The sequence below is a fragment of the Oryzias latipes genome, chromosome 13, assembly GCF_053564925.1.
Source record: "Oryzias latipes strain Hd-rR chromosome 13, Olatipes_Hd-rR_3.1".
Lineage (NCBI taxonomy): Eukaryota > Metazoa > Chordata > Actinopteri > Beloniformes > Adrianichthyidae > Oryzias > Oryzias latipes.
Window position 1 is genome coordinate 21,503,276 of NC_136249.1, and position 17,994 is coordinate 21,521,269.

Sequence of the window (17,994 nt, forward strand, 5' to 3'; positions counted from 1 at the left end):
TATTTTTAATAGTTGTTTGTTTGTTTAAAAGCTTGTTTGCTGCAGTTTTCCTGCTTAAACTATTTTCCAGAGTTTTTCCTTTCGCTCCTCATTTTTATATACTTTTCACAATGCTTGTCATCAACTAGTTATTATGAATAGCAACAACAAATGCTTTTTCCCCTTCATTTACTGTGTTCAGTGTTTCTGTCCTAATACCAACCATAAAGGAAATGTAAGCTATCTGTTGCTTTTTATACTTTATTTCCTACTTTTACTTTTCCCTGTGTTTCCTCCTGTGTTTAATCTGTTTGGACTTTATGGTGGTGTGCTATTGATTTTAAAATTCAGAGGGCACAAGATAAAATGCCTCCAGCCAAGTAAAGGAAAAGAGAGGCAGCAAAAGAAAAAAAGACAGCAGGAAGAGGTAGGGAGGGGAGAGAATGACAGCAGGGGAAAGGGAAACAAATATATCAGAATGAATTAACATGGAAACAGTCAGAGTAAATCATAATACTTAAGAGTTGGACGTTTAATAGAGGAGTTAGAACAGCAACCTACCTGTGAGTTATCCTGCCTTTTATTTGTGAGTGCAAAGGTTGCATTTGCGCTGGTGTGTGGCTCATATGATCAGCAGCTGTAAATGGCAGTGTCCTCCAGGCTTGCCCACTCAATATTTCACTCAACCTTAACATAAGAGCACTAGAGGACCAGGATCGAGACACCGAGTGTAGAGAAGAAAGACTGTGGGGAGGTGTTAGAGTGACAGTGAAAAAGAGGGTTATTTGACTGAATGAATGGGTGTTTCTTATGCGCTCTCTGCTCATCTGCACTTTTCCTACCATTCTATGCTAGACAATAGGACGTTTTACTTCCTTGTGAATCACAAAAAGTATAATATTCCTACACTTTCTCCCCAATATACATACCATTATGATAAATGAAAAATAAACATGATCTGTGCATATCATTATACATCCAATATATTCACTAAGCATTTCAAAGACACATAAATATGAATGAGCTTAAACTTACTACTTTACTTTCTTTTTTAAATTGATTACTCTGTAAATAAGTTTTAATGCTTTTTTTACGTTTTCTCTTTCTCTGCTCATTTTCTAACAGCCCCAGCTAAAATCTTATCATTTGGGGGTACGGTAACCACTCCCTGGATGAAAGAGGTGCGCCTTCCCTGCAGCTCAGTAGGTGAACCCACACCTTCCATAAAATGGACCAAAGACAGGTGAACATTTGTTTGTGTATTATCATTAATGTAAAAAAGCTTTTATTGGACTTGATAGTCTCAGCAGTAATGCGATGTCATAACATTTTATAATGAAATGCTCTTTCATAAATGTTATGGTTGTCAGTTATATGTGGTGATTCACCCTCCTGCTTCTCCGTCAGTGAGGACACAGCCATTCCTGTGTCTGTTGATGGACAGCGCCTTATTTTGGCCAACGGGACACTGGTGCTGCGCTCGGTCAAAGCTGAAGACTCTGGTTACTACACCTGCACAGCCACCAACACGCTCGGCTTTGACACTATTATCGTCAACCTTTTGGTGCAAGGTATGAAAGAGTTACTTTGTACACCAATCAGGTGTCACCTTCTCTTGAGGAAGAAGAGGAGAAACAACACAAGGAAGCATCTGTGGCTGTACCAAAAGTGCTCCAAAATTTTTATATCTCTTTCTTAGTGCCTCCAGACCAACCTCGCCTAACTGTCTCTTCCACCTCCACGTCCTCCATTACGCTTGCTTGGATACCAGGAGATAACGGCGGCAGCTCTGTCAGAGGTATGTTACCAAAAAAGCTGCGATTTTGTGTCTGATTTTGTATACACGCATCCGTTGCCTCTTATCTGCAGCTAACACTTCTGTCATGTTATTGTGCGCTCCCTTTGTTTGGATGACGTGTCTTTTACCTGGCGCTTTGTTATTGTTGAGCCTAACCATTAGTTTATTGAATGGTGTCCTGGTTTTTTTTGTCTCCCTGTTGACTGTGTGTCTGTCTGATTATCTGATTATTGGTGATGCGTGTGTGAGGCGGGCCATTGTGTGTGTGCCTGAATGGGCATGCATGCAAATGGAATTTCAGATTGCTCTCTCTTTTTCTCTTTATATCCGCGTGGCACAATCATGAACTGAGCATGTAAAGATTGAAGTGTACTAGTTCAAAGATTTAATGCAGGGGAGGGGACGTCTTGTTTGTTACATTATTATTTTAAAAAAATCACACAAAAAAGACAGCAAAGATGGGTTGCTGTTTTTTTTATTCTTTTTTTGGAGTAGGTGTGCATTTTCACTTCCATCTATGGTGCAGAGGTAAAGCAAACTATCAAAAGAAGGAGACTGCTTGAGCTTCCTCTTTTGGGAGAGTCTAAAAGCAGGTCTGTCTCTGGGGTTGAGAATCTGATTAAAATGTTTTCTGTATGCCGACAACTGTAGGTGTTAGGATATATTTTCCACAAAAAAAGTACTCTTGCACAATCATTGGAAATTTAATTTAGAGAAAATAAGGGAAAGCTAAGTTAACTTACAAATTGTGCTTCGGTTCATTTAATAAAATCCATGAAAAACATCTGAATAGACCTTCTAATATCAAATCTTTATCAGAATAGGTGGCTTGTGCTCTAAAGCAGCTGATTGTGAAAGCTGTCACCATATTAAAAGCTCTCATTTGCATAGATGCTCAGTCAGAATTGTAGACAACTAATGGTAGCAGAGAGGAAGTGTCCTGCAGTGGAGGTAAAAATGTCCTGCAGCGGAGGTTAAAGGAAAGCAGTCTTTCACTGCCATCTAGTGGATAAAATAGCTGTGCAAAATTTTGTGGTACCAGACCAAATTATTCAGCAAAAAACAAAAAGTTTTATTACTGTATTTGTGCAGGTTTTGTGCTGCAGTACTCAGTTGATAATACAGAGGAATGGAAAGACGTGTTCATCAGTTCTACTGAGCGCTCCTTCAAGCTGGACAACCTGCGTTGTGGAACCTGGTATAAAGTGAAACTGGCGGCCAAGAATAGCGTTGGTGCTGGCCGAATCAGCGAGATCATTGAAGCAAAGACTCATGGACGAGGTGAGAAATAAATAGGAGAGGGCACATACAGTGAAAAGAATAGTAACAACTACATCTACTTTTAAATGGGAGTGAAAATTATGATTTGCACACATGAAAACATGTGTGATGTGTGAAAACAAAGCCCATTATTTTGACTTTTAAAGCTTTATGTTTCATCTTGTGTGTCACAGCAAAATATATCAGAAACTCAAAATCTTTCAAAAAGGAGGGACAATGTTTTGAAATAGGCACAAGTGGGCCCTGCTTGGAGACTCACTTTTTACTCAATAAAGTCCCATGAAAATATCAAATATAAAACTCCAAGTTTTTCCTAGTCAAACTATGAGGCAGTTGTTCAAAATGTGCTACTTTTTGACTCTTCCTAAGAGAGACATACAGAGACAAACTTTGTTCCAAAGACCTTTTTTAGATTTTCATGTCTTACTACGCTACACTTGTTTAAAGCACCTCATTATACTATCAACTACAACCAAACATAGTCGTGTGTGAGATCAAGGGGAAATTTGATTTCTACAAATCTTGTAGTATCTTCCTAAACATCTGAAAACATTTCTCTATTTGAAACAGTTTACATACAGTAAGTTCAAATTGTATTTTCGTACTGCAGCTCCAAAAAGACCAAACTAATTCACAAAACAGTATTTCTTTAACTTGAGAAACGTTTTTGCTAAACTTTTCCTTAGCTTGATGTACTGCTAAATTGCTGGACATTGTCAATGCTGTATTGCTGTAAATTAGATTAGTCAAATTCATTATATTAAATATGATAATTGATAACTGATTCAAAATTATTTTTTCATTCATCTTTTCTAGAGCCCCAATTCAACAAGGATCAGCCTGTCTTCACCTACATTAACTCCAGCCATGCTCGCCTCAATTTGCAGGGCTGGGCTAGTGGAGGCTGCCCAATCTCTGCTGTCACACTGGAGTTTAGACCAAAAGGTACATTTTTATTTTTATTAAATGAATAAAAATGTAAAATGTAAAAAAATAAATAAATAAATAAAAAAAAGAATAAAAATGTAAGAAATGACATATATATTTTTTTACTGCTTAATTTTCTGCTCACTTATCTGGTATGTCAAGAAAGCATCATATTTAACAAGCACAACTATCATTAATGTCTTAAATTGGTATTTCTTTTTTTTATTGCTAAAATTAATTGGATTAAAAAAGCTACTATTATTTTAACAAAACAATTCCCTTTTACAGAACTATATTGAAACAGTCAGTACACTTCATGTAATTGTATGTGTTGTGTTGCAGGTACATGGGCTTGGCAAAGTGTTCGTACAAATGCCACTGCAGATGTGTTCCTGGCAGAACTGCGTGAGGCGACCTGGTATGAACTGAAAATGAAAGCATGTAACAGTGCTGGCTGTGGCAACCAGAGTTCCCAGTTTGCAACGCTGGACTATGATGGAAGTGAGTGCAAGTCCCTCTTTGCTGGACATGCATATTTTATGTTTAACATCTGCATGACCTAAAACATTTGTTTCTATTGTAATTAATAACCTTATAATATTTTATTGAAAGTGCTGTTGCAGCTGCTTTTATTTCTGGGTGTACACAGGCACTATTGCCCCCATTAAATCTCCGCTGGAGAAGAACGATGATGTTAAGAAGCTGTTCTCTATCGGTTGTCCTGTGATCCTGGTCACCGTCGGCATTGCACTGCTCTTCATTATTCGCAAGAAACGCAAAGAAAAGAGGCTGAAAAGACTTAGAGGTGAAAAAATAATAATCAGCTCTTTGGGGAAGAACATATAATTTTTTGTCTTGGTGTTACTTTGAGACTGACATAAGAATTATTTTTAGATGCCAAGAGTCTGGCAGAGATGTTAATCAGGTAATAATTTTTATTCTTGTCTGTCTCACAAGATTAGTTGGAATTTTTGCATGTTTTCTAGCTCAAAGTTTCTTTTAAATCAAACAGTTTTTACTCAAAGCTAAAAGTAATTGCTAATGCTACTCCTCTTTCTCTGCTTTAGCAAAAACAACCGCAGCTTTGACACACCGGTTAAAGGCCCCCCTCAAGGCCCCAGGTTGCACATCGACATCCCCAGGGTACAGCTGTTAATTGAAGACAAAGAAGGCATCAAGCAAATTGGTGAGATGAAAAAAATACTTTGGAATTCTCTTTGATGACAGGAAACCTTTTATAGAAACTGTTCGGGGCCCTTTTCCGAAGCCACTTTAAATTTTTGCAAGACTCAAGAGCCTCAGAAGAGTTTTGAAAAGTTTCAAACCTAAAAACAATCTGCGTGGTGAGCCAGTTGTATACTGTTTAAGACAACCTTGATTGTGGGTGTGTTATGTGATAAACAAATAGCAAGGGCAAATATACCCTGGTCTCTGCCCTTATAATCTGAAGTTTGCACAGTAACTCACATGATGTGTGCATACATTTTATCGTAAATCGATTGTCATGCAGACCCTGTTAAAGAAAACACCAACATACTGTATACAATTATTTTTGATTATTTTAATTTTTTCCCATTTTGTTGTCTGTCAATCCTTTAGAAACAGTCTGTGAGAATGCTTCAAGAAAAGCTTTTTTATTTTTTGGAATATTTTAATTGTATCTTTCAAAATGTTCCCAGAATTATTATTTTTTTTTAAAAGGCCTGCTGTTTAATTATGTCTTATGCCTAAATAGAGCTTTTTAACCTTTATCGGGGACAAGGCTCCTCATAGTCACAATCCCATTCACCTGTTCACACACCTTGGGTGGCAGAGTTATAACACCGGGAGCAATGGGGGGTTCAGTGTTTTGCCTCATGAACACTTGAACAAATATGGAGGCAGAGCTGGAACTGAACCTGCAAAGTTCCGATCTGAGGTTGACTGCTCTACCTAGCCAGTCTTTTTCCTCACTTCATTATTTTCTCTCCAGGTGATGACAAAGCTACAATCCCTGTGACAGATACAGAGTTCAACCAAACTGGGAATCCTCAGAGCTTCTGCACTGGTGTGTCTGTCCATCACCCTGCACTCATCCAGAACACTGGTCCTTTGATAGACATGTCTGACATCAGACCAGGAACCAGTATGTGTTCTCTCTTTTACCATGTATACGTTTCCTAAAGCCGTCTTTAGGCTCTAATTGTAAACTGTGCTTTATAAAAGGTCTTTAAAGCTCTGATCTCAAGACGATGCAGCTTGTTTACATAGGCCAAATTGTTATTTGAGTTAAGTTTTTTGGGGCCTAATTTTGCAAGTACTTGTTAACTTCCCTGGCTGTCAAAAGTCTTTGTACATGTTCATCTCTTTTCTTCATCCACTTACCACCAGACCCGGTGTCTAGGAAGAGTGTGAAGTCAGCCCACAGCATCAGGAACCGCTACTCCAGTCAGTGGACTCTAACCAAGTGTCAGGCTTCCACGCCAGCTCGCACTCTCACTTCAGACTGGCGCACAGTTGGCTCCCAGCATGGCATTACTGTCACTGAGAGTGACAGCTACAGTGCCAGCCTCTCACAAGACACAGGTTAGCAGGAGGGTGAAATGACACTTTGCAACTGTTAGCATACATGTACTGCATGACAATGTTACCTTTAAAGGTGCAAAGAGAAGGTAATTTCTATTAACCAATTTCTGTATTCTTCTGTACCTGCAGATAAGGGGCGCAACAGCATGGTGTCCACAGAGAGTGCCTCCTCTACATACGAGGAGTTGGCGAGAGCATATGAGCATGCCAAGCTGGAAGAACACTTGCAACATGCCAAATTTGAAATTACAGAGTGCTTTATTTCTGACAGCTCATCTGATCAGATGACCACAGGTACCAATGACAATGCAGATAGCATGACGTCGATGAGTACGCCATCAGAGCCTGGTATCTGCCGTTTCACTGCCTCGCCACCAAAACCCCAAGACTATGATCGTGGCAAAAATGTAGCCGTGCCCATTCCACACCGCGCCAAGAGTAAGTGACTTTAGGCATTTTCAGTTTAAATTCACTTTATCTAAACTAGGAAAAACTTGAAAGCTATGGGTTAATTGTTAAACCAACATATGATCAGAATTCAAAGAGAAACAAAAACTGTAAGGACATGGTGGTTTTAACAAGAGGCATTTCCACAAGAGCTTAGAAGGAAGTGCTTGACCTCTTAGACTCTATTTAGACATTTGTCACAAAAAGTGGTAATTCTCTAATAGGGGCTCTAATGGGATGATAATTTGTAGAAAGATTTAGCTTTGAAATAGAATCAAAGTAAAGTCCCAACTATAGTACAGTGTAGTCTTTGCAGATTTCACATCTCAAGTGTTTCCAATTTTTACTGACATTGTCCAAATATTGGATAAGCACAGCAATGTGAAGCCTGAGATTAATGGAGTGGTTTCTACTGTCAAGTTGCTGCCATCAAATCATAGCGTAATCCTTGCTTGGGACCTTAAGGGACCTCTGCAATGTGGAGCAGTGGACATTAGAGATGGCACTATTCCCTTTCCCCACAAGTTAGTTGAAACCTTGAGTTTTGGGTCATAGTTTTGTGTATTACAAAACAACAACAAAAGCCTAAAAATTCAGAAAAGTCTTGATGTCATGTAACATAACACACGTGTTTTTACACTTTCAATGTAAACATATGCAAACGTATGCAGTGGGGTTCAACTCGGTTCAATGATGTAACATACAGTCGTTTTAAAACAAGAATTCTGGCATCCTATTGGACATCCTTTCTAATGCTGGAAGTATCTTGACTTTCCAATAAAGGCTAATCCTGGTATTTCAACATATGAAAGATATTTTAGACAATCCCTTTAATGTTGTGTTAACTGTTTAGACAAGAAATGTGTTATTGGATGAGCCTGGCAATAGAGGAATTGAGCCAGGTTTTGTGGGGCTCCATTTAAAACCTGCAGAGAAAAATGGAAGCTAGAGTTTCTTGTTTATCAGTATACAGCATGAATGAACACAAATGATCATAGTCGAGGTTTGAATTCAAGGGAGAACTTGAAGCTTTCACATGTGTAAAGGGAATCCAGTTATATAACAGGAAAACATATTTAAATGATGAAATGGTGAAAAGATCAGCAGTCTGAAGCTAGTGTAGTTCTAACTTTGCTTTAAGATTGCAGTTGTCTTAATGGTTTGATTACGTGTATTAGTATTATGTTTACATTTTTAGCCAAGAAGGACTTTATACTAAAATTAAGCTTTTTTTCCCCCCCCCAGGTGACTACTGCAACCTACCCTTGTATATGAAGTCAGATCTCTTTTTCCGAAAACGGTCAGAACATCATGATCCATGTCCTGTGGTTCCACCACGCGAAGCCTCTGCTCGTGGCCTGGCCCAACGGGCATACCACACCCAGGGCCGTCATGTGACTATGGACAGTGCAAAGCAGCAGTCACTCAGCATGGGCCACTCTGGCCTGTCCAACCTCACTTCCTCTGGAGCATCATCTGGGGGGGCGACAGGGGGTGCTGCTGGAGGTAGTGGGACTGGAGGGATGTCTTCTAGCTCTAGCAGCTCCACGCTTCCACAGAGGACTCTCACCATGTCTGGCTCCTCAGCTCAGGTGGCTCAGTGTGCAGCTGCAAGTGCATCTGCTACTGCTGCGGCAGCATCATCCTCCTCTGCTAGCGGTGGGGCAGTAGGGGCCACAGGAGGGACCCCTGGAGGTGCTTCTTCTTCGTCCTCTAAAATGGGAGGATCTAGAGACTCTCTCCTGGAGAGCAGCTCCTCTGGCTTAAGTAGATTACAGAAGCAGAGGGATGGAGGGTCAGGGGCCTACTCCAAGTCCTACACGCTTGTGTAGCTTGCCATCAACGGGGCCAGTCACTGTAACTCTTAATACATAGCTGGTCAAGCCAGCACTTGCCTGGAACCTCCATTTTAAACTGGTGTGAGGAACATACACATGCACAGCTTACCTGTCAGTGCCTGTGCTGTGCCAGGCGGAACAAGGCTGGTTGGGTTAACGCTGACACAACTGTTCGAAGAGGTCAGAGTTAGGTCTCCACAGCACAGGGGTGTTTGCCTTTCTTTCTGCTTGACTGCTTTATGTTCTTAATGTGTCATTTATCTGTCTTATTTCACCGTTCTGGAAATCACTTGCCAAAACATAAACTATTTTCAGTTAACTCCACACGTTCATTCTTTTGGCTAGGACACGGTACTTATGCACAAAAATGCTTTCCACACACACTGTCTTGTTTTCTAACTCAAGGCAGCTGTAGAATGGTTGCTTGAGAAGCGTGATAAGGATTTTTAGGTTTTTAAATAGTGTAGGTACCTTTCTGTTGTTGTTGTTTCCAATGGAAAATTAGCTTATATCACAGCATTGTGCCATGGCAGGATGCTTTTTAATGTATGCATAAACCACCAGCCTTTTGTGTCACATCGGCTCTGCAAGGTTACGCTATCATGGATTCAGACTGTTGGGACAAAGGTTGTTTCTTTTTTCTTTTTCTTATACATGCATCAACACGGCATAGCATCCATAATTGATGCTTTTATAAATAATATAAATATAAAAATGTCAAGCATCATCCAGTGATATATGACTCCAGAATTTCTTTCAGGTCAGTTCTGATGTTTTTTTTTTTTTTTTAGATGATGGAAATACAGTTTAAACTCATGTGAACTAAGAAAATGTTAGAGTGGATCCAAGTTCTTGAAAAGTTCACAAGCGTGTGTGTGCGTGTTATCAGGTGTATATGTGTAAATATATATGTATACATGAGGCAGGCACACACCAACGGTGGACCTTTGTTAAGTCAATCTGTATGCTGACCTCTCAGGCAGATGTCTGTGTCGAACAGGAATCCTCTTCTCATCGTTTATGTTGGACCTGTGAAAAGGGGTGAGGAACATCAAAAGTTTGGTAGTGTTGATGAAAATGGTGATAACTTAATAATAAGACCATTCTTATTTGGCTTTGCATTTTAAACTTTGTTTAGTTGACGAATGGCAAAGTATTTGAACGAATTTAGACCATTCAGGGTTCATACTACAACAAACAAAGGATCCTCTTGTTTTTTTCATAAAAGAAAGTTCTCTTCCTGGTTCATCACAGGGCCACCATACAGCTCCTTTATTTATTTTGACTGCACCTGCTTTATATTCCAGCCTTTTGCACATTTCCCCTATAACCCAATGCTATCCATGCAGTGTCACTGTGACCTAATGGCAAGTAGACAATAAGAAAATGTCAAATTTGCAAATAGGAAAAAAATAAATCCTGATCTTCATAAATAGTTCAATGAAAAAAATCATGCAAAGTGTATCAAGTCTTTATTGATGTGTGGGGAAAAACATTTGGGCAAGTGAGCAATTTTCTGGTAAGAAAATGTTGACAGTTTTGTAAAAACAAGATAAATGCAACATTTTCATTTAAAAAAATGTGGGGTTCTTGAAAACTATAAAGACATTGCCAAGTTCATCCACCTTTTTCCAACTGAGTTTAGCTTTATGCATGGTACTGTTTCTGTTACATGTTTTACACTCCCAAAGCTTAATCCATTAACAAAGATCGCTCCAAAAAGAAAAGAAAGAGTTGCTCCAAAAGTTTTGCAGCAGTAGAACTTAACATCAGGGCTCTCGCAATAGAAAAAAACAGATATATATCTTTGTTTTCAAAAGTATGTACATATATATTTCTATTAAGATATATAGCAAATATATGAATATTGATAAAAGCAGAGAAATATAAAAGCTGTTTTAATTGAAAAAAAATTAATATAAAGATCACAAGACAATCGCTCAGAGTCACGAATCACAAAACAGGGAAGTTGAAATGAGTGAGAAAGATCCTAAAGAGAAAGGAACTGGTCTGGAAAAAAAATACTGTTAATGTACAGTAAAGAGAGAATGGAGGAGTCATCAGTCTTGTGATTTTGTAAAGGACAAGCACAGTAATAATTGAATTTACCATGTGAGATTGTGTTGGTTTACTGCGGTCTGTGACTCAGTGCAGAAGGTTTGAAACAGTTAAACAAGGTCAGGACACACAGTAATTGAGCCTCTTGTGTTATGTTGTGATTTACCTTTAAAAGGTGTTTTTGCTGTCTTAACGCCATAGCTCAGCTACAGTCAATTAACAAAGACAAACTAACAAATGTTTAACAGTTGAAGTTTGTTCCGTTTTGTTGTTTTTTTTTACCCCCATCAATGTTAGTCCTCTCTGAAATCCAGCGGGCCAACGAGTGCCAACAATATAAACGTGAACTTCACCGACCCTTTTGTTTTCAAATGACACAAGGAAGACATGTATCTGGTTTGCCCTATAGGATAAAATGTCTTTTGTTTTGGCTTTTCTGTTTTATGGTATGCAACACTTGTCTTTAGAAAGTGATGACTCTGGTATAAGGGTTAGACCTGTTTTTAACTCGATAAAAACAGGGCCTTCCTTACATGGCTTGAATGGGGTTTTTATTGGATTCATTAAATACATTTTAAACAAAACTGTTCTGTCTGATTGCTTAGTGAATTCAAAAATGCCCTTTTTCAGTTGGTTTTCTTACAGTTACTGTTCTTTTTGTCTTCAGTAAAAGTCCACCTGAGATTCTCAGATTCTCAATTAACACCCAGCTATGTGTCCAGAAGGAGCAACACTTTTTTGTTGTGACACGGGATTTTGTCCACTTTTTTGAGCAAATGCTGCAGAATTGTTATCTTTCTTTATCAGGTGCAGGTAAAGGGATATTTTACCTAAAAACCACAAAAACTGAGAATGGTTTCTTCCCCTTAGGAGTAAGGTAAATGTCGCTTGTGACAGTGAAAAGTGCTGTAAATGCAGATTATGTTTATGGTCCCCCTGTTGGCTTGGTTTGCAAAAAGAGATTTCAAAGTTACATCAAGTTTGCAGAAGTTGCAAAATAAAATGTGAGGAAAAATTTTTTTGAGTATAAGGAAGTACTTCAGTGAAATAGATTTTTTTTGTGTGTGTTTTACTTCTAATATATTCAGTATAGTCAGTGTAATTTATAGTATCATCGAAGAAGAATGGCACTTTTACTAAACTCCTAACATCAGCTGTCAGCCGAATAAACTCAGAAAGCCTTTGCATCCTGTTGCCTTACTTTTTAAAGTTTTAGCAAATATGGTTTTATTAGCAGGTAAGAAAAAAACCCCACCAACATTGGACTTTTTACCTAATTTATATATTTTTATTAATTGTGGTGAATTTAATTGTACATCCGTCCTTTTCTCCAACACAAAGAGGACATTGTAGTGTCAAAGTGTTGGATGATGGATGTGTTTTTTTTCCTTTCCCCAAAATATCCAAATCTTTTTTTCTTCTGAAAATAAATCAAAAAATTCTAAGAACCCCACCATCCCTTTCACCCCATTTTTGTCATCCTAAAACATCCTTTTCAGAATAACAGAAGACTTGTGTATATAGGGAATTGTTTTGTATAAATGAGTACTATTTTCAACATCTTCATTAGAAATCAGGGCACAATGTAAACGTCTACTAAAGTTAATGTAATGAGGACTTAATAAAGCTATAGAGTTATACTGATAACTGCTTTATCCTGATATATAGACAAATTAAAACATGTCAGAGTGGACCATGCATAGTTAATTATAAAGCTTATCTTATTTTACTGGGCATTTTGCTGCACTGTCTTATTATTTTTTCTGCTATTTGACTTATTTTGTCACAAGTTACTTAATTTTAAGTTTTTTTTTCTTTTACTTTTCACTTTTTGGGGAGAATTGCAGCAGCGTTGCATGTTCTGAAATTTTTGCAGGATATAAATGAAAAATAAAATAAAACAAGTGGTTTTGAACAAGTGGTTTTAATGAAAATGACCATTTTAAAAATCACAAGGTTGGTCGTTGCTTCAACTTTTATGGAGAAATGTTGCTTCGATTTGCAATTGCTTGTGTTTAATTCTACATTTTCTTTTCTATGAAAACTGAAAATACAGAAAAAAAGAACACTCAACACCTTGTGCAATAAAGCTATCTTTTTTATAAACTGTGAGGGTATTATTTATTTAAAGGGTTTACTGTACGAGTGCAAATGTTCTTTCATGAGTGTGTGAGTTTCTAAACACAAAATGTAAAACTAACAGAATATTTTTTTTTTTAAATGCAACAATGTTAAGAACTGCTCATAGCACTGCAGATAATGATCTATGTTGCCCACATCAACTAACCCTGGGTGATGTATAGCCTGGACTAGTTATGAGTCTAGTAAGGGTCAAATTCAGACAAAAGATAACTTTTACCTGAACCTTTTTTACCCTTGTGCTATCTTAGATGACCCCACCCTTGCATTGATGTGTTCTCCCTACCATGACAAAGGTGGATACAGGTGGAAAGATTTCATGTAATCCATGGACACCAGTGAAGATCACAAATCATTGAAGAAAAAAGGTTCAGAGCACTGTCTAGTGGGTCTATTTGACCCAACTCCCAACGTTTAAGTGCCCAGGATAGCACAAGGGTTAAATGCTGATTGTCAGTACCTATAACTCCCGATAAGACCAAATTCTTTGTGTAGCTAGGTTAGTGGGTCTTTGAGCTTTTCTTTCCTGATCATTGTAACTTTATACCATAAAGCCTTTAAAAATAGTTGATTTTTAGTCTTTTAGTTAGAAAGAGAGAAAATCGGACCATTTCCATTTATTAACAGATACTTTAAAAAACCAGTGCATGCAACTCCATAAAAAACGTTGTTTGATATATGTTCAATCATCGCATCAAGTTGTTTTTTTTCCAAAAATTTGTTTTTATCAAAAAAAAAGGAAAAAGCAAGATAATTTGAATCGTCTTTATTTTTCTCTACAGAGAGAATGGAACCTTTTTTCTTTGTAACTGTGCAATGCTCTTTTGTTAATGAAGCTTCAAATCGAGGAACAGAGATGTCACATATAAAGTACTGTTGAAAGTTATGAACAACAGGATCTGTTAAAGCTGCAGCAGAAAAAATGTTCTTTTTTAAACATATGATGACTGACAGGAAAAAAAAGTGTGCATTGAGTAAATCAGTGGCATATTCAGTTTTTTATTTTTCTTGATTTTCCCAGAGTTAAACAAGTTTTCCCCTGCAATAGTTGGATTTGGACTTCAGAATATTTAGACACTAAAAGATCTGAGTAGTCTGTAAATGCGTTGAAAAACATTTGATTTTGCAGATACACTAAGAAAAAACATTTCAAAGTGGCAATCCTGCTTTTACTTTTACTTTAAAAGAAATGCAAAATAAAATATACAAAATATAAAAATAGGAAAACTTGTCTTAATTGTGTTGCTTTCATTGAGCACTTCTACTGTTTCAGACTACGGTAACTAACAAATTGGACTAATTGGCTTCTCAAATGAGAAAAAAACTGCACTTCCTTGTTTGTACTTTATAGGAAATTTTAAAATTATGTTGTTTTTTCTTATTTTACATTTTATGCAAATTATTGGTTGAGTTTAAGAATTGTGTAAATCCATCCATTTTCACAGGGCTGTTGGAGCCAACCTCAGCTACTGTTCAGCGAAGGCGGATGTACCCTGAACAGATCGCCAGTCTGTTGTAGGGCCACAACAACACTCTCAAATACACACCAAAGGGTAATTTAGAGATACCAAGAAGCATATCTTTAGACCTCGGAAGGAAGTTGGGGTGGAAGAATTTTATCAAGGTTCATATTGTCCTGATGTCCTAGTGCTTTGTTCTTTTAAAATGTAGCAGCTGATAACCAAACACAGTACATAACATTTTATGAGGGAACACGAAAGGCTATTTCAGTTATTCTGTAAACCACTGTTCAGTCCTTGGTGACCTGTCTATAGACTCCACCCACTGCAGTCATTTAATTTGGTTTACACCTGACTAGACCTTTACATGACACCTCTAAAGCCACAGTCACCTCAGTTCAGTCAGTACATGGAGAGAAGACGAAGCCACGTGTATTTGGTCCAGCCAAGTGCACTTGAAAGGCTGGAATGGCTTAGGTTAATCTTTGAGACAGGAATACGGCCCTACGTGGCATCACCTCTATGGGTTGCCGCTTGAAGTATTTGAACAGTCATAACAGCAAGTGTCCCTGAAAGCTACTCTAATAATTTTCTGCTCTGGTGGCAATAATAGCAGACAAACTCTGCAAAATGTCAAGTTCAAGGCCATGTAATAATCAATGTGTTTGAAATTTCACAGTTGAAAACACTAGAGGGCAATGTGTTACAGTTAAGCACAGTGAGGTTTTTAGAAAATGCTGTCTAATGTCAAGATGGATCATGTTTGTGCTTGAAAAGAATACACAGTGACATGTTTTTTCACATTTATGTACTCAAAAGTCATAAAAGTCATACATAAATAGCAGTTACTCGATCGCCCTGTCATCATAAAACATCAAAACTATTCATTCAAATATACAGTACATTCACATTTGTAACTCACATAGTAAATTGTGTTACAAGCAAAGTTTGACAGGAAGGCTATTGCTTTATGATACTTAAAAGTAACTGGACTGTACTAAGTTTGAGCTGCAGTATTTTATGGACATCCTTTCAGAAGCCATCAAGGCTCGTGCAATTCATAACTCACTCCAGCTGTTGCTCTGTCTATCTACTTGCCATTCTTCTGTTTCTTCTGCTGGAATTTCCTGAAGTGGTTCTGGATGGTAGACGCAGCCTTCTCCACTTCAACCGGGCTGAGTGGAGGAACAGCTGGTGTGGTGCACGTGCCATTGCTGGCGTTGGAGTCTGAGTGTGACAAGACAGAAGGTAGAGGCATTGGCCATGCAGTCACAAGCCGCTGCTATATGTCTAAACTGACTTCAGGTCTTAGTTTATAGAGTTTATTACCATGAGATATCTTCTAAGTTGGGTATGTTGTCAGGCATGAGAAATAAATCAAATGGAATTCTGACTATTTCTTTGAGGTCACAATAGATTACAGATTTGTGCCTAACAGAATTACTTACTCTTTCTGTAGACCCCTATGCTGTTCCTTCTGAGACCTTCAAACTGCAAAGAAAACATAGCAGTAGCAGATGAGAAGACTCCTTCTGGGTCTGAATACGCCCTATGACGCACATTTTACCTCAGAAATGATGCAGGTTAGGTGAAGTGTGCACATAGCAGATTTATCTACAACTTTGTTAGGACATTCTTGGCATTATTCAACAGGTTCAGATGGTCAGATGCATTTGTTAGTCTTTACTAAATAGAACAAAATGTTCAAATGAGAGTAAATGTGTGACTGCAGCTGTGTGCCCTTTCTGACTACAGTAAGAATAATGACCTCAAACACAAATCCTCTTGATTGGGATTACAGTCCAAGCAGAATAGCAAGAGCGAAGCCAGAGGCTGTGCATAGCACTAGTTTAGCTTGTTTACCACTAAGTTTGGCTGTGTGCCTAAGTTCCGTCTCAAATAATGGTTTCCACAACCTTGACAATGTGGTCTTCACCCTTTTTTTTTTACAAAATGGGGCAAAGGGAATTCTATCATAAAGCAATGAGAGACTGCTGAGCCATTTCCTGCATTTTTTTAAATTTCAATGAACCACACAAGGCCCCTACTTAGCATTAACCCTGCCCTCATATTCTAAGTACATACACACACATATATATATATATATATATATATATATATATATATATATATATATATATATATATATATATATATATATATATATATATATATATATATATATATATATATATATATAATCCATAATCTCAGGATTGAGTCAAAAATAAGGGAATGTGTTTTTTTAAACCCTGTTTATCGATATAGAAATGTTACAGATTTGCAAAGGCCTCAATGGTTGCTAATTCTTTGGTGAAGAACCAAGTGAACTTTTCTGTTACATTGCTGTTAGTGGGATTGCAGGGGCACCAAATGTTGTGCAGGAAATCCCATCTCTGCATTCTTACGCTATTCTAATTTAGCCATAGGTTATTGCGTTTATAGGTGACTGACTGCTGACCTTTCTTTGCTGGGCTGTGCCTCATTTTTAGATAATGGTTTATTAAAACAGCCAATGTGTGAGTATAAAATTCCAGCCAAGCATGGACGGTGAGCAGCTGAATTGCCTAAAGTAATTACTACATCCCCACTTTAGGGTATGAAAATGTGCATTACAGCTTGAGTCGATTTAGCAGCAGACACTCAATCTGAAGAAAAGATAATATGGGTGAGGGCTATAATCAGCTGCATGCAGACTGGCTTTACGGAATCCACTACCTTACTTTAGCATTGCCATAGTTATGTGTGAGGCATCAATTGAACTGACTTACCTCCTCTGCTTTGCTGCTTTTCCGACTGTGTGACACAGAGTGAACCTGCCAAGGCAACGGCTGAGACACCATGTATCGCAAGGGCTCCTCTTGCGGTGCAAACATTGTTCCTATCTGAAAATGGAGCGAAATGTGTCAAAAATTACAGTCGCAAAAACACTGAACTTCCTTTAACAGCCCTTGTGACAATGACTCTGTTTACGCACTGGACATGGAAAACAGAAATGAAATAATGGGGAGGTGGAGGCAAATTAGAAGAAAGTTGGACATCATCCTGTTCTGTGAAACAAATAACATAAATGATAATCTTACCGATTCCACAACTTTGACCATCATGTACATGGCTGTTAGCATTGTGATCAACATTTTGCTGCCTTTTCTTAAGAGTCCCCTCCTTAAAGTAATCCTTAATGTTTGCCTTGATTTTCCAATGTTCTCCCCAGGTCCTCTGCTAAGGAGGGGAGTCCACACAGGTCCAAACACCACAGCAAAAGCTGCCAGCTGAACACAGTTGATTATGTCCACTCACACAAGTCTCTGAGGCACCTACACAAACATGCACTTCACACTCGCAGTCTGTGACACACAAGGGTAAGACTACTAAAGAGCTTTGAAGGACAGAAATAGAGGAGCAGTAATCTTTTCCTTTGCACAACTGTCATCCCTCAGGTGTGCTTGCACCTTTCAGTAAACGCTTTTAGGCATGGAAAATTTAAAAAAGAGAAGGAAAA

At 38.0% G+C, this 17,994-nt stretch overlaps 2 protein-coding genes across 2 annotated transcripts in view; one reads left to right on the forward strand and one right to left on the reverse strand.

The window, feature by feature from the left end:
- Positions 1 to 11,477, forward strand: part of dscaml1 (Down syndrome cell adhesion molecule like 1) — a 100,609-nt gene extending 89,132 nt beyond the window's left edge. The window contains exons 23-35 of the mRNA XM_020708264.3: positions 1,105 to 1,222; positions 1,387 to 1,550; positions 1,679 to 1,777; positions 2,870 to 3,058; positions 3,875 to 4,003; positions 4,328 to 4,486; positions 4,635 to 4,790; positions 4,880 to 4,910; positions 5,053 to 5,171; positions 5,958 to 6,110; positions 6,356 to 6,550; positions 6,680 to 6,988; positions 8,243 to 11,477. Coding sequence (XP_020563923.1) covers positions 1,105 to 1,222; positions 1,387 to 1,550; positions 1,679 to 1,777; positions 2,870 to 3,058; positions 3,875 to 4,003; positions 4,328 to 4,486; positions 4,635 to 4,790; positions 4,880 to 4,910; positions 5,053 to 5,171; positions 5,958 to 6,110; positions 6,356 to 6,550; positions 6,680 to 6,988; positions 8,243 to 8,829 — 2,408 coding nt within the window. The 3' untranslated portion in view covers positions 8,830 to 11,477. The remainder of the gene's footprint in view (positions 1 to 1,104; positions 1,223 to 1,386; positions 1,551 to 1,678; positions 1,778 to 2,869; positions 3,059 to 3,874; positions 4,004 to 4,327; positions 4,487 to 4,634; positions 4,791 to 4,879; positions 4,911 to 5,052; positions 5,172 to 5,957; positions 6,111 to 6,355; positions 6,551 to 6,679; positions 6,989 to 8,242) is intronic.
- A 3,806-nt stretch (positions 11,478 to 15,283) lies between these two features.
- On the reverse strand, positions 15,284 to 17,823 carry LOC144981534 (uncharacterized). Its single transcript, XM_078929661.1, has 4 exons — positions 17,576 to 17,823; positions 17,264 to 17,377; positions 15,941 to 15,983; positions 15,284 to 15,719 (listed from the first exon to the last, which is right to left on the reverse strand). Exons 1-4 carry the CDS (start codon positions 17,627 to 17,629, stop codon positions 15,583 to 15,585), a joined length of 348 nt encoding a protein of 115 aa, XP_078785787.1. The 5' UTR covers positions 17,630 to 17,823; the 3' UTR covers positions 15,284 to 15,582.
- Positions 17,824 to 17,994: the final 171 nt, after the last annotated feature.

What these genes read in the sequence shown, in the direction of transcription:
- LOC144981534 (XM_078929661.1), bottom strand. Translation starts at nt 17,629, where the DNA reads ATGTTGATCACAATGCTAACAGCCATGTACATGATGGTCAAAGTTGTG. An exon ending in TGGTCAAAGTTGTGGAATCG is followed by an intron (nt 17,378 to 17,575) that starts GTAAGATTATCA and finishes CTCCATTTTCAG; the next exon opens with ATAGGAACAATGTTTGCACC. An exon ending in AAAGCAGCAAAGCAGAGGAG is followed by an intron (nt 15,984 to 17,263) that starts GTAAGTCAGTTC and finishes TTTTCTTTGCAG; the next exon opens with TTTGAAGGTCTCAGAAGGAA.